The sequence below is a fragment of the Oncorhynchus kisutch genome, linkage group LG10, assembly GCF_002021735.2.
Source record: "Oncorhynchus kisutch isolate 150728-3 linkage group LG10, Okis_V2, whole genome shotgun sequence".
NCBI classification, from domain to species: Eukaryota; Metazoa; Chordata; class Actinopteri; order Salmoniformes; family Salmonidae; genus Oncorhynchus; species Oncorhynchus kisutch.
Window position 1 is genome coordinate 14,375,952 of NC_034183.2, and position 15,545 is coordinate 14,391,496.

At 40.6% G+C, this 15,545-nt stretch overlaps 1 protein-coding gene across 2 annotated transcripts; it reads left to right on the forward strand.

Annotated features, from left to right (window-relative positions):
• Positions 1–592: 592 nt before the first annotated feature.
• On the forward strand, positions 593–14,925 carry cdhr5b (cadherin-related family member 5b). Of its 2 annotated transcripts, XM_031833166.1 has the most exons (15): positions 593–832; positions 4,979–5,154; positions 5,364–5,414; positions 5,969–6,058; positions 6,331–6,417; positions 6,534–6,632; positions 6,788–6,964; positions 7,130–7,220; positions 7,407–7,504; positions 7,928–8,134; positions 8,413–8,526; positions 8,661–8,727; positions 8,924–9,115; positions 11,483–11,658; positions 12,052–14,925. In XM_031833166.1, exons 1-15 carry the CDS (start codon positions 742–744, stop codon positions 12,604–12,606), a joined length of 2,271 nt encoding a protein of 756 aa, XP_031689026.1. In that variant the 5' UTR covers positions 593–741; the 3' UTR covers positions 12,607–14,925. The 2 variants fall into 2 exon arrangements, with proteins under 2 accessions (XP_031689026.1, XP_031689027.1); XM_031833167.1 differs by lacking the exon at positions 8,924–9,115 and having other exon boundaries at positions 595–832.
• Positions 14,926–15,545: the final 620 nt, after the last annotated feature.

The window sequence follows — 15,545 nt, forward strand, 5'->3', positions numbered from 1 at the left end:
AATTCGGCCTTACGGTGTTTGGCCAAAGTCTTAAATACATTTATGGATGTCATATGGATCTAATTCTCCCCAAATCATTAAAGTAGTGTCTGCAGTAGGTAACATTGATATTTGGATAGTCAGTAGTATAGGCCTTTGTAACTCCTGATATTTGTTGTCCTCATGTGGATGGTTGTTGTACATTTACAAGACTAGTAGTTCCATAATAGAAAATATGACAAATATATCAAATCATTTTTATATGGGCTTAATCGTCCAAGTTTAGGGAGGTCATCATGCCTTACATGATTTCTTCTTACAGGTTATTCACTATACTTTACAACAGTTGTGTTCTATTCTCTGGACACTATAGCTTATAGGACAAAAAGGTCCATCCCTTTCCTCCATGCTGCCCTCAAAACAGATAATGTGCAATTTCTCATATAATGATCAGACAAATAGATCTCATCTCAACCTCAAAAACAGATCCGCTTTCATGTAGGAGTGGCTCTTATTATTGTATGATTTCTCCACAACAGATGTGTATTTTTATGAGGGGGCAAAGTCCACCAGAGACATGCTCCTCTCCTCTGATCATAAAACAGCAGATAAGCCTTATAGTCACAAAGGTGGAGACTAAAGTCAGTCCTCTCTCCTCAGGCCATTTAATCACTGCTTTATGCGGACAAGTACAAGTCGGTACAAAAGCCCTGCTATTCCTACCTTATTTCATTAGGATCGATCGGACAATTGAACAAGGCAATGGAGAAGAAATATCCACACTTTACTTTGAGGACCTTGTTGAGCTTTCTGCTTGTGTTTTTGCTTCACAGATCAACTGAAGCACAACAGAGTAAGTATTTCTAAACTGAAATTATTATTGGACATTGATAGGGACACAGCTTCAGGGTCTGCAGCTTTTGAAATATGTTTCAGATTGGTTGTCCAATGACTTTTTTACACTTTGAATTTGGAATTCTAATTCTGGAGTTGGAATTTGTCCCAAATAAAATATAGCATTTTCTCAGTCCTTTAATCACCAATGAAACTAAGGCTATATATGTATTACCTTTATTTTCTTGTTATTTAATTACACAAACCGTAAGGCTATCCACTTGGCACAAACCGTAAAGCTTTTTACTTGGCACAAACCGTAAAGCTTTCCACTTGGCACAAACCGTAAAGCTTTCCACTTGGCACAAACCGTAAAGCTTTCCACTTGGCACAAACCGTAAAGCTTTCCACTTGGCACAAACCGTAAAGCTTTCCACTTGGCACAAACTGGTTGTTTCAACGTCATTTTCCAGCTTATAGTGACGTGGAATCTACGTGGGAAATACATTGGATTTTGTAAACTGTTGTTTTGAGGGTAAAATTTCAACCACAGGATTATGTCATCCCGGTAACGAATTTTCAACATAGACAAACCTTGTATAAAATATGTTGAATTTGTACATTTGAAACAACATCTGATCTTCAATGTAATATCCACTGTAGTTGATATTACACTGACTACAACCAAAGTGGTATCATGAGAATGATTGTTGAGAAATCTTAACTTAATAGATTCACTGTTGCTATCAAAGTCATTCCAAAGGCTAGACTCAACAGAGGGACCGAGCTCCCTGCCATCCAGGACCTCTATACCAGGTGGTGTCAGAGGAAGGCCCAAGAAATGGTCAATTATAGTGGATTTATCGGTGGTGACAGTGTTTCCTAGCCTCAGTGCAGTGGGCAGCTGGGAGGAGGTGCTCTTATTCTCCATGGACTTTACAGTGTGCCAGAACTTTTTTGAGTTTGTGCTACAGGATGCAGATTTCTGCTTGAAAAAGCTAGCCTTAGCTTTCCTAACTGCCTGTGTATATTTGTTCCTAACTTCCCTGAATAGCCCCCGTGCATATCACGGGGGCTATTCGATGCTAATGCTTATTTAAGATGTTGAGGAAGGCACTTTTTAGGAATAAACGGGCATCCTCTACTGACAGGATGAGGTCAATATCCTTCCAGGATACCCGGGCCAGGTCAAAGTGTTTTAGGGAGCGTTTGACAGTGATGAGGGGTGGTTGTTTGACCGCAGACCCATTACGGATGCAGGCAATGAGGCAGTGATCGCTGAGATCTTAGTTGAAAACAGCAGAGGTGTATTTGGTGGGCGAGTTGGTTATTATGATATCTATGAGGGTGCCTGTGTTTACGGATTTGCGGTTGTACCTGGTGGGTTCATTGATAATTTGTGTGAGATTGAGGGCATCAAGCTTAGATTGTAGGATGGCCGGGGTGTTAAGCATGTCACAGTTTAGGTCACCTAGCAGCACAAGCTCTGAAGATAGATGGGGGGCAATCAATTCATATGTGGTGTCTAGGGCACAGCTGGGGGCAGAGGGTGGTCTATAGCAAGCGGCAATGGTGAGAGACTTGTTTCTGGAAAGATGGATTTTTAAAAGTAGAAGTTTGAATTGTTTGGGCACATACCTGGATAGTAAGACAGAACTCTGCAGGCTTTCTCTGCAGTAGATTGCAATACCGCCCCCTTTGGCAGTTCTATCTTGTCGGAAAATGTTTTAGTTAGGGATGGAGATTTCAGGGTTTTTGGTGGACTTCCTAAGCCAGGATTCAGACACGGCTAGGACATCCGGGTTGGCAGAGTGTGCTAATGCAGTGAATAAAACAAAATTAGGGAGGAAGCTTCTAATGTTAACATGCATGAAACCAAGGCTTTTACGGTTACAGAAGTCAACAAATGAGAGCACCTGGTGAGTAGGAGTGGAGCTAGGCACTGCAAGGCCTGGATTAACCTCTACATCACCAGAGGAACAGAGGAGGAGGAGGATGAGGGTATGGCTAAAGGCTATCAGCACTGGTCGTCTAGTGCGTTCAGAGCAGAGAGTAAAAGGAGCAGGTTTCTGGGAGTGAGAGAGTAGATTCAAGGCATAATGTACAGACAGAGGTATGGTAGGATGTGAGTACATTGGAGGTAAACCTAGGCATTGAGTAATGATGAGAGAGATATTGTCTCTAGAGATGTTTAAACCAGGTGATGGCACCGCAAATGTGGGAGGTGGAACTAAATGGTAGATTAAGGCATATTGAGCAGGGCTAGAGGCTCTGAAATAAAGCAATAATCACTAACCAGGACAGTAATGGACAAGGCATATTGATATTAGGGAAAGGCATGCATAGCCGGGTGATCAATAGGGGTCCAGTGACTGGTTGGGCTGGCTAGAGACACGGCGATTCAGACAGCTAGCAGGCCGGGGCTAGCAAGCTAGCAGAAGGACCTTAGAGGGACGTCTTGATGGGGAAAGTCTTTTTTAGCCTCCACGTGCGGTGACGTCGATAGACCAATCGTGATGAATTAGTAGGGTTCCGAGTAGCAGAGGGGTCCAAGTCCAATTGGCAAAATAGGTATAATGGCCCAAGAAATTGGCCGATGGAGCTATACAGCCAACAGTCCAATATACTCTAGACAGCCAGAGGGCCGTGGCTAGCGGATGGGCATTCAGGGGACATCGCGATGTAGAGGCCAGATGAGTGCCCCCTCGAGCATATTACGCCATAGTCCAGTCGTGAAGGATCGGCAGGGTTCCGTGCCCCGTACCGGCAGTAGAAGGTGTCCGGGTATTGTGGCCCACTAGTGGCTGATGGGCCTCTTTAGCTAGCCGGGAGAAAGGGCCTAGCATGGGCTAGCTCTAGGCTAATTGGTTCTTGTTCCGGGACCAATGTTAGCCAGTAGTCCCTCAGATAGCAGATAGCTAGCAGCGATGATCCAGGTGAAAATGTTCAGAGCTTGCGGTAGGATTCCGGGGATGTGGAGAGAAAATAGGTCCGGTATGCTCTGGTTTGAGTCACGTTGTACAAACTGGCGAGAGCTTTCCGAGCTAAAGGTTAGCTGATGACCGCTAGCAGTGGTTAGCTGACTACTAGCTAGTAGCTAGTGAGCTGGCTAGCTTCTGTTGGGGGATTTCGGATTCGAGGTGAATAATACTTTAGATAAAAACAGATCCGCACCACATTGGGTGAGGAGGGTTGCAGGAGAGTGTTTTGAAGTTGAGGTTTAGAAAAAATATATAAAAAAGATATGCGAAGAAAAATATATAAAGGGATATATACACGGGACAGGACAAGACGAGGACAAAAGATGCCTGACTGCTACGCCATCTTGGATTCAGGATTTTTGCAATACATTTAATAGCCTTTTAACTTTTCTACAGGTTAACTAATTATATGTTGGATTCATGTCTCCATCTCAACCGTAATATAAGTTAAATACATAAAATAATAGGATTAAGCTAGTGGCCCAGATCTAACTATCCAAGCAGTAGATACATCTGTGTTGATTTTTGGTTGCGTTGTCAACCAAACACAATTCAATATTACTTTTGTTAGGCAGTAAATAGCCTAATGTTAAGGATATCTTGAATACGAATGTAACAACATTTATTCAACCTTAAAATGAGTAACACATCCATGGCCACATGTTGAGGTTACCCTAATGTAAGTATAAATGTCTTCCTATGTAATCATAGAAAGCATGCTTGTTCAGGGTCGCACGTCTGTGGAAATCTTCACAATTGCTGTAATAATCTGCACAGAATCTCAAACAGCATTGATCACTTACAGTATGTTCTTTAATGTAACACATGAAGTTGTTTAATGAATACAAAGATCTGACCTTGTATTACCATTTGAACTTTGTTGTGCTTTTAAATGGTTGAAAGTGCTGTGATAACACATTGAGAAGTCAACAAACTTCTGACTGTCTTTTTGAGTTGGTGAAAATAGGTTGGAATCTCATTCATCAACGTACTGTATCTACCAAATGACCCAATTCTCCATGTTTAAATGACGTGGTGTGCCCAGTGGGATAATATCCATAGAGTTCAAACACATTTTGCTTGAATGATACTTTCATTGAAAACAGACAATTATTTGACTTTATGTTACATAATTTGGGTACTGTTCAGTCATTGTTATACGTCTTTTCTCTCTTCCATTGCAGTATGCTCCATGCTTGGGGCAACGCCTCCCACTATTAGAGAGAACAACGCTGTTGGTGCTGTTGTGACCACCATCACCACAGACGAAGGGGTGACCCTAACTATTGCCAGTAATCCTGCAGACTCTTTTGGTCTGAATGGCAATAATCTTATAGCGGTAAAAGTTTTGGACTATGAGGTATGTTATCACTTTTTTAGCATGAATAGGTTTTCATCTTGGATCTAGATTAAGCTACGAAAGGCACATGTGTTGTTGGGTACACTTAATTCCCTTGGCTTTGCTGGTGCCTTTTCCACATTAATTAGCCCTTTTCTTGCAGTTGATTATGAATATAGTCAATTGTATAATGCAGATGAGAAGTTGGTGTAATTTTGTTTATTTCACAGACTAAAACGTCTTTCACCATTGACCTTCTTTGTACAAAAGGTGACCAATTTGTAAGTGCACTTTCTTATACTTTTAATGATTGATATGTTATGGGAGTGGCTACCGTATGGGCAAGCTGGACCAATAAATACATTATTTAGAAAAGTAATTACAATAAAAAGTAATGTCCATAATACATCGATTGACATTATAATACAAATCATTTGGATTTGAGATTCATTCAGTCATAACTGGGGGTTTTGGCTACACACTTGTGTATGGTAATTTTATGGAATAGACATACAGACTGTACACTGTACATTTAGTTTACTATCAAAGTGTAAATGGAGAAATATTCCAAACTGCATTCCATGACATTTTCACGTGCAAATAGCACTTGATTTCTATTATACAGTATACCTGTAGTGCTCAAGGGACAACACTCCTTTAGAGCAAAATTACTTATCAAAGATATATTCAAAGCTACTGTGACCTTTTTTGAGGTAAAACCCTTAAATATTGTTAGATTTATAACATATGGCATGCAATATTAAACTCAAGTTAAACCTAATTTGACTTATATACCTCTATGGAGTCAGTAATTCAAATGTGATCTTCATTCCAGCTCACTCTAATAGTAGTGGTACTTATTGAGAATGTGAATGACAACCCGCCAGTATTTGCAGAAAGCCAGTACACTCTCAATGTCGATGAGGTGAGTGCATATTTCTTTCTCGGTTAGTGTACTTCATTATCAGTCATAGGGAAGTTAGATCACATTTTTAGCTAGTCAGTCAAACAGTTAAGCAGATAAACAGTTTAGCAGTTGGTATACTAGCCATGAGTACTTTACCATATTTCTAGAATCCTGTTAAGGTTTCATGGTAGAATGTCTGATTCCATTTACTCTATTCTATATATAAAACATATTAAAAAAACTACTCATGACAGAAATAAACACTGTATGTGTTATTTTCTTTGGACCAGTTGTCACCTGTAGGCAAAAGTGTCGGTGCAATTGTAGCGACAGATGCAGATAAGGATCGACTCTATTACAGCCTAGTGCCAGATACAGTAAGTCCCCATCCTCATCCTGTCTAAACATGAGAGCGAATACTAAAAGAAAATGCTCCTCCCAGCCATACATAACTTATCGAAAAATAAAATAATGTCCTTTTAAATTCTCACAGGAGGGTTTTAGACTGCAAGAAAACAGCCCAAATATACTAGTGCAACATGTTCTTGACTATGACGCAGCGACAAGTGTGACACTTATATTATCTGCTCAGGTGAGTGCTTGTTCTGTTTTTATAGTTCTTGTAATGAAAGTGATTGATTGTTTGGGGCCGTGGAATAATAAACTGTATTGGTTGAAACCATCACCTATTTGACGGCATCCAAGCTTTAGATCTTCACCGAGTCCTTTTGTTGTGTTTTTTTTTAGGATACCCTCACATCCACACCACCTTCATTCACTGCCACAGCCACTATCCATGTCAACATCATGGACATTGACAACCGTCCACCATGGTTTCAGCCCTGCACAGAAACCATAGTTGACATGTCCAAAATCTGCCTCAGCTCTGGATATACAGGAACAGTCAACTTAACAGAGCAAGTGGTGCGTCCACCATCCTCTCCCCTCAAAAACAACAACGTTGTTATAATCTTATAATACATCTGACTAATATTCACAATCTACTCAGCTTAGCCCATGACATTATTGGATTGAAATAGTAGTGACAGTAGCCACAGTAAGTAATGCAAAGTCTCATTTACGTCCCAGGTTGGTGCATTGCCATTGCTGCCAGGTCCGGTGCATGCCATTGATGGTGACAAAGGCTTAAATGTGCCTATAATGTACAGATTTCCAACTGGTAAGCATCATGAATATTCAACATTTTACAAGTAAATACTCTCAGAAATATCACGATCATTGATACTGACAGACTCGGCTATAATTCACAGAGCAACTATCTCACCTATAGGCCTGGCCAACAACACATTTCTTCTCCAATGAAAATACCTCTACTAACAGGGCTCTCACGTTTCTTCTTTTTAAGGGTCTGAATCTGACATTTTTCAGATCAATCAGAACACTGGGGACATCACCATGTCGAAGGCGGCAGATATAGCGGGCCCACTGACCTTAACAGTTTTGGTAATTCAAAGTTTCTCTGAATGAATCCATAATGTCCATATAGACCTCTGCCAACCATATAGTCGATACACGCTTAGAAAAAAAGGTGCCATCTAGAATTGAAAAGGGTTTTTCGGTTGTCGCCATAGGAGAAGCTTTTGAAGAACTCCTTTTGGTTCCAGGTGGAACCCTGTTGGATTCCCTGTAGAACCCATTTCACAGAGGGTTCTACATGGAACCCAAAATAGTTCTACCTCAAACCAAAAAGGGTTCTCCTATGGGGACAGAAGCAGAACCCTTTTGGAACCCTTTTTTCCTAAGAGTGTGTAGTTAATAACCTCTTATTGCAATTAATATAATTATGCAGTTGACATCACATGATTATGTTTTTGCGGCACAGATACAATCATTGATAGAAAATGTTAACGCGGTTTTTATTCTCAGGCTTTACAGACATCCAACGGCGACCAGTTTGCGACCACAACGGTCACTATCGTTGTTGTGAAAAAGAGTGTGAACCCGCCGCAGTTTGAGAAGATGGAGTATGAGGGCTTCATCTCTGCAGACGCGGATGTAGACAGCATGGTTCTGGAGAGCAAAGCCTCCAACAGGCCACTCAAGGTCCAGGCCAAGGACACAGACTATGCTGATGTAAGGTCTATGGGTCTATTCCCTTGTGTCGGTAGCAGTGAAAACATATTGCACATGTAAATACAGATCTCAGACAAAAGGTTGCAATTAATGTGTGACTTCGATATTAATTGGAGATATTTTATTTTTATAGACACCTCAAGTATGTTACAGATGATATTGATATTGATCACACCAACTCTAAATATGATCTTTAGTTAGCTTACATTTCCCATTTCAGGGACCTTATTTCATGGTACCCCTATCTAACATTATGGCTAACCAATCCTTCTCTACAGGGCATCAACCCTGATGTGAGATATGAGGTTCAGGGAAGCACTGAATTCTCCATTACCCCGCAAGGCTTCATCCTCATGACTAAAAACGTTATGCCAGGCACTGTTTCCATGAATGTGAGTGTGTTCTGTTCCCTTTAAGCCAAAACAACAACCTACAAATAAACTAGAGTAAAGTCAACTGAAGGTGTTTGAGTAAGACGTTCTTGTACTTAGACTTTCAATGTTGAACTTTTTGATTGTTTGCTCAGTTGCATGCCATCGACTCATCCAATGCAGAATCAACTACAGCATCTCTCAAGGTGGAGGTCATGCCAGGTAAAACCCATTAATGTAGCTAATATACTTACATAGTTATAAATAACACTGGGTTGCCTATGACCCTCCCTGCTCTCCATTAATTACACGCAAATCATGTGCTATTGCACGCCCTATGTCATTCTCCATGCTATGGAGGGACAGAGATGGGGAGGGGGTCCATGCTGAACAGCTGCTGACACTGCACTCCTCCCAGGGATTACAACCATGGCCCCAACCACCACTGACATGGCCACCACTGACATGGCCACCACTGACATGGCCACCACTGACATGGCCACCACTGACATGGCCACCACTGACATGGCCACCACTGACATGGCCACCACTGACATGGCCACCACTGACATGGCTACTGCCACCCATGCCGCCATCAACTCCACAACAGGTACCCACATGGAAAAATACTACAGTTTACTATAGAATATTATAATATTTACTATAGAATTCTCTAGTAAACTGTAGTAAATGGTAGTATACTGTAGAATACTATACTCCACACTGTAGTATCCCTCGATCATGTCTAGTACTTACTTTAGAATCTTGTAGTATACTGTAGAATACTATACTACACACTGTAGTATCCCCCTTGATTGTGTAGCGCTTACTTTATAATTTAGTAGTATATTGGAGAATACGATAGTAAATGCTACAGTATCCACATTTAAACACTGTAGTGAAGTAAATAATGCAAAAACACGACAGTGTCTGCTAAAACACTATAGTTTTTAACTATAGTAATTTTACAGCATTTCAATTGCATACACCCCACCCATTCCTATCCACCATATCCCAGTTTGTGCTACCCATGAGTGAGAAACCTACATGCCAAGTATAGACCACATATTGTGTTCCCTACAGGTTACACTGAAACACCTCTGTCCATCATGCTCCAGATGTCAGACTGATATAAACTCAACCTCACATTCCACACAACATCAATATACAGTGCCTTGCGAAAGTATTCAGCCCCCTTGAACTTTGCGACCTTTTGCCACATTTCAGGCTTCAAACATAAAGATATAAAACTGTATTTTTTTGTGAAGAATCAACAACAAGTGGAACACAATCATGAAGTGGAACGACATTTATTGGATATTTCAAACTTTTTTAACAAATCAAAAACTGAAAAATTGGGCGTGCAAAATTATTCAGCCCCCTTAAGTTAATACTTTGTAGCACCACCTTTTGCTGCGATTACAGCTGTAAGTCGCTTGGGGTATGTCTCTATCAGTTTTGCACATCGAGAGACTGACATTTTTTCCCATTCCTCCTTGCAAAACAGCTCGAGCTCAGTGAGGTTGGATGGAGAGCATTTGTGAACAGCAGTTTTCAGTTCTTTCCACAGATTCTCGATTGGATTCAGGTCTGGACTTTGACTTGGCCATTCTAACACCTGGATATGTTTATTTTTGAACCATTCCATTGTAGATTTTGCTTTATGTTTTGGATCATTGTCTTGTTGGAAGACAAATCTCCGTCCCAGTCTCAGGTCTTTTGCAGACTCCATCAGGTTTTCTTCCAGAATGGTCCTGTATTTGGCTCCATCCATCTTCCCATCAAATTTAACCATCTTCCCTGTCCCTGCTGAAGAAAAGCAGGCCCAAACCATGATGCTGCCACCACCATGTTTGACAGTGGGGATGGTGTGTTCAGGGTGATGAGCTGTGTTGCTTTTACGCCAAACATAACGTTTTGCATTGTTGCCAAAAAGTTCAATTTTGGTTTCATCTGACCAGAGCACCTTCTTCCACATGTTTGGTGTGTCTCCCAGGTGGCTTGTGGCAAACTTTAAACAACACTTTTTATGGATATCTTTAAGAAATGGCTTTCTTCTTGCCACTCTTCCATAAAGGCCAGATTTGTGCAATATACGACTGATTGTTGTCCTATGGACAGAGTCTCCCACCTCAGCTGTAGATCTCTGCAGTTCATCCAGAGTGATCATGGGCCTCTTGGCTGGATCTCTGATCAGTCTTCTCCTTGTATGAGCTGAAAGTTTAGAGGGACGGCCAGGTCTTGGTAGATTTGCAGTGGTCTGATACTCCTTCCATTTCAATATTATCGCTTGCACAGTGCTCCTTGGGATGTTTAAAGCTTGGGAAATCTTTTTGTATCCAAATCCGGCTTTAAACTTCTTCACAACAGTATCTTGGACCTGCCTGGTGTGTTCCTCGTTCTTCATGATGCTCTCTGCGCTTTTAACGGACCTCTGAGACTATCACAGTGCAGGTGCATTTATACGGAGACTTGATTACACACAGGTGGATTGTATTTATCATCATTAGTCATTTAGGTCAACATTGGATCATTCAGAGATCCTCACTGAACTTCTGGAGAGAGTTTGCTGCACTGAAAGTAAAGGGGCTGAATAATTTTGCACGCCCAATTTTTCAGTTTTTGATTTGTTAAAAAAGTTTGAAATATCCAATAAATGTTGTTCCACTTCATGATTGTGTCCCACTTGTTGTTGACTCTTCACAAAAAAATACAGTTTTATATCTTTATGTTTGAAGCCTGAAATGTGGCAAAAGGTCGCAAAGTTCAAGGGGGCCGAATACTTTCGCAAGGCACTGTATACAATATTATACAATAGTTTACCATATTTGATTAGTCTCTAGAAAGAACCTTTTCCCCGACCAAGATGGCTGTCTTGTAGACATATTAGCTGGATGCCAATGTCCATTCTTGTGTTGTATTTATTTCTGTGAGGGGCAGCATGTTTTAAACATTGTGTTTGACCTTGGACCTGCAGAAGGGGTTCTTGGGGCCCCAGGTGGGTATGGTCCCGGGGACATGGCTGCCCTGGGTGCTAGCCTGGCTGTGTTACTGGTCATCTCTATGGTCGTCATCGGCCTGCTCGTCTTCCGCATCCAGAAGGGCAAGACAGATTGGAGGAAGCTGTCAGAGGCCAACATCTTCCGTAGCTCTGTGAGTTCATTCTACACTGCAAGAAGAAATAGCAATGCAAAGCTTTTAAAAGCAACACTAAAAAATAAATTGCTATCTTGAACCTTAAAGGGTTATTCTACTGTCCCCATATGATAACCCTTTGAAGAACCCTTTTTGGGTCCAGGTAGAACCCTTTTGAGTTCCATGTAGAATCCTTACCACAGAGGGTTCTACATGGAAACTAAAAGGGTTCTATCTGGAAACAAAAATGGTTCTACCTGGAAACAAAAAGGGTTATCCTATGTGGACAGCTTAAAATCATTTTGAATTGTAGTAATCAATTGATGGCAAAAAATATATATTTGTGTTAAAGATTTTTGCTCTGCCTCCCTAAATGCAGTCTGTTCTGACTGGTACATTGCTTGTTTACAGCTTGGGAAAGGTCCCGGCGAACTCAAGGCTGGGGTGCAGTACACCAACGAGGGCTTCCAGAATGATGGAGACACTAGCAGCGTGGGATCCAAAGGCCCAGAGGAGATGGATGGGAAGCGGTCCATCGGGAATGGAGTGACCTCCAGAGCTGTGGAGGAGAATGTCATGAAGGTCTCGGCTCCACTGTACTCCAACCTTCTGCTTGACACCAGCAGCCTGGCAGGGTCTGATAAGGCCGACAGCGAGAAGGAGGTGAAGCCCATCCTGACCAAGGAGAGGCGTGTGGAGGAGGGCTACAAGTCAGTCTGGTTCAAAGAGGACATCGACCCCAATGCCAAGGAGGAAGTGGTCATCATACCTGACAATGGGGAGCGGGAAGGTGACGACGATGATGATGATGAGGAAGAGGAGGGGTTTAGAGAGGAGGAAGAAGAATATGACAACTCGTCACCACAGACCCTAAAGGTGTTGTTCTCTGATGCTGATATGGATGATGGCCGTGGAGTGAGGTTTGAGGATTCTGAGAAAGAAAAGATCCAGACGTCTGACCTGTGAGGAGTAGAGGGGTAGGCCTGCACTGGATTTAGCTTGCCTTGTCTGTTTGGGTGGGTGAGGTTTTCTTTTTTCGTTCAGTTGTGCCGGGTAAGCTAAATATTGCTCAATTGGGGCCCCATTTATAATTGTTGTGTAAATTCCACACTAAATATCTGTGTGCGCCATTTCTGTCTAAACATATTGAGATTTCTAAACTTGGTACATGCCCTACAAACACATTTCTACCATTATAATTCAGACCTGTCGTTAAACTGTGCACACATGGACAAGCATTCTAACTCTGTCAGAAAAAGTCCTTTCATTCACCTTTTATAGTGACAATAACGCCCTTTATTTGCTGTATAATTTGGAACTATTGGAATTAGGCCACGTAGGTTTCTGAAAGAAAGAGTAATGGCAAATTTGATGACATTTTGTAGAGGTGTGTGCAGAATGTTTTAGTTTTTTACAGTGACTTTTTCAAACTTAACATTCATGCTGCCTATAGTGAGTGCCAAGCACTTTATTGATTGTATATTCAAAACATTTTACTTTGACAGTATGTGTATAGGCTACAGTATTGCTGTGCAATAGGAGCGTGACATCATAGCCTGTTTAAGCCTATACCAAGACAGGAGATAGAAACACAATCATCGATTGGTACACTAAATATTGAACAACAATTTGTCTTTTGCGTAAAACTGTGGGCTGTAGCATTTGACTTAAAACTACTTTTCTATTTACTGTGTTGGCAGACTGTTTTAATCTTTTGCAGTAACATTCTGTATTTAGCAAAGAACTGTGACAATTTCTGAAGGAGAAATTATGGTAAATTGTTGTGGACCTGTCAGCAGAACGTCTGACCTCAACAATGTTTTACGTTGACTCTCCCCCCAACCTAATATGCTGGACTGCCCGGGAAGGCGAGACATTTATTCTGCAATGGTTATGAAAATAAAATAAATAGGAATAGATTCCTATGTCTAATCATTCAACAACAAAAAAATGAACAGAAATTGCTTCATCTTGTTATTATGTTTTTATGAATAAGCGTGTCATAATAGCAACCATTTGCACAAAATACTTATGCCTTGTTCACATGCTATTACTGGCCTGCTTGCAATGCAATACTTTAACCACTAGACAATGTGTGTGCGTGTGGTGTAAAGTTTGCGTGGAGGGACATTCTCAAGTTAAATTTGGATAAATGCCCAAAAACTGTTTCGGGGTATATTTTGTATGTACGCAACATTCATAAATGAGGCCTCTGAAGTGCTGTACTGTATGTGAAAGAAAGAAATGCTATTTTCTGCACCAGGATCCCACCTGTCTGAAGCATCACATCAACCTTTTACTGCAGTGGGCTAAATCAGGGTCACACAGAGTGTTAGTGTTTCTTGGTAGTCTTAATCTACTTTGAAACAAAGAATACACTTCACACACCTGGTTATGGGCTTAAAAAAAGAAGACACCTGCATCATGTCAGATATTGAGTTAAAATGTATTCAATTTTGAGCATCCCAATATTACACTTTATATACATCACAGCAGATTGAAATATAACAAAACCGGTTGACGTAGAAACACTGGATTTTTAACAGGTTTTTTAAAATGATGTTTATTAATTATGACATTTTGAAAAATATGAATAACATTTTACCCATGAGGCCACTAGAGGGCGATTTGGTCATTTGACTGCAGGAATGAGGTTTTAGACTACTATTTTATTGGACAACATGTTAGAACTTCTGCTGCTTTTTCATCAATCCTGGAAACATTTAGTCCTGCCATACTTGCTCTCCATTATTAATCATGTGGAACTTTGACCCTAGTACACATCGGAGTCATGCTTCCTTGTTGCTTACCGAAACTCTGCTGTTCACTAATCAGTAACTCACTTTATTGCTTGATACAGTACTATTAGAAAATGTGTTATCATACACAAACACAAACAGAAAAAAATAACATTAAGTGCAATGTTTACTCATTTTGTTTTCCCGTTGTTCGGGTAAGATCATTCATGGCTTGAACTTAAACTTTCAACTTTCTTGTATCTTTGTAAATAATGGATGTTAAAAATTAAATTATTTATGTAATAATAAAGAACTCAAGTATGATTTGACAAACCAAATATCAAATGATCATGTCTCACATGAGTTTGATAATACAGACACCTGAATGTAAAAACGTGGCAGTACAGATGCTGATAGCAACAAGTCCTCCATTGTTAGTGCTTGTTTATGATAAGGCCCTGGTTACCAGCAGTCTGGGGCTGTAAAAGAGCAATAGACTGATGCAAACAAGTGCACTTTGTACTCTAATAAAATAATCATCCATGTACAATAATCATAGATGTTCTATATTTATGAGAATGAGTACATCTTAACCCATGACATACCAGGGGAGAACAAGTCCACTTGTCAATCCAATCCATCACAGGGACTGAATGAAAATGTTAGCTATTTGTCACTGCAGTATTTGTGTGGAATTACCATAATAATGTTGTGCCTAACGACCCCACACGTGTTCATGTATCAGCAATATCACTATTATCTAATGTCAAATTCCAAATCTGAATAGGAAGCAATATCCTCATAACATTGAATAATACACATTTATAAATGTACGCAGTATGAAAAGCATGTAGAGGGCGTGCTGAGTCCATATAGATGGGAAGTGATTCAAAAGTCAAAGGAAAGCACATTCATTTCCTCATGGCAACAGCAAAGCCATAACCAATTGTGATAAACATCGCTGTTGGTGCAACTTCACAACTACACCCAATCTGCTACAATTACTCTGAAATAACACGACATACACACAAATGCCAAATAACTGGGAGTTAAGTCTTTATTTGATTCATTCATCTCTTTACACACAAAAATATCAAATAGAGGTAATGATTAAATAGGGAGATTAACCAGGGAAATGACAGGAAAATGCACCCACTTACTCATAAA

Bases quoted from the DNA above. Each gene is read 5' to 3' on its own strand.
- cdhr5b (XM_031833166.1), top strand. From the start codon at position 742: ATGGAGAAGAAATATCCACACTTTACTTTGAGGACCTTGTTGAGCTTT. The intron at 833-4,978 runs GTAAGTATTTCT...CTTCCATTGCAG, and splicing joins ATCAACTGAAGCACAACAGA to TATGCTCCATGCTTGGGGCA. The intron at 6,059-6,330 runs GTGAGTGCATAT...TCTTTGGACCAG, and splicing joins ACACTCTCAATGTCGATGAG to TTGTCACCTGTAGGCAAAAG.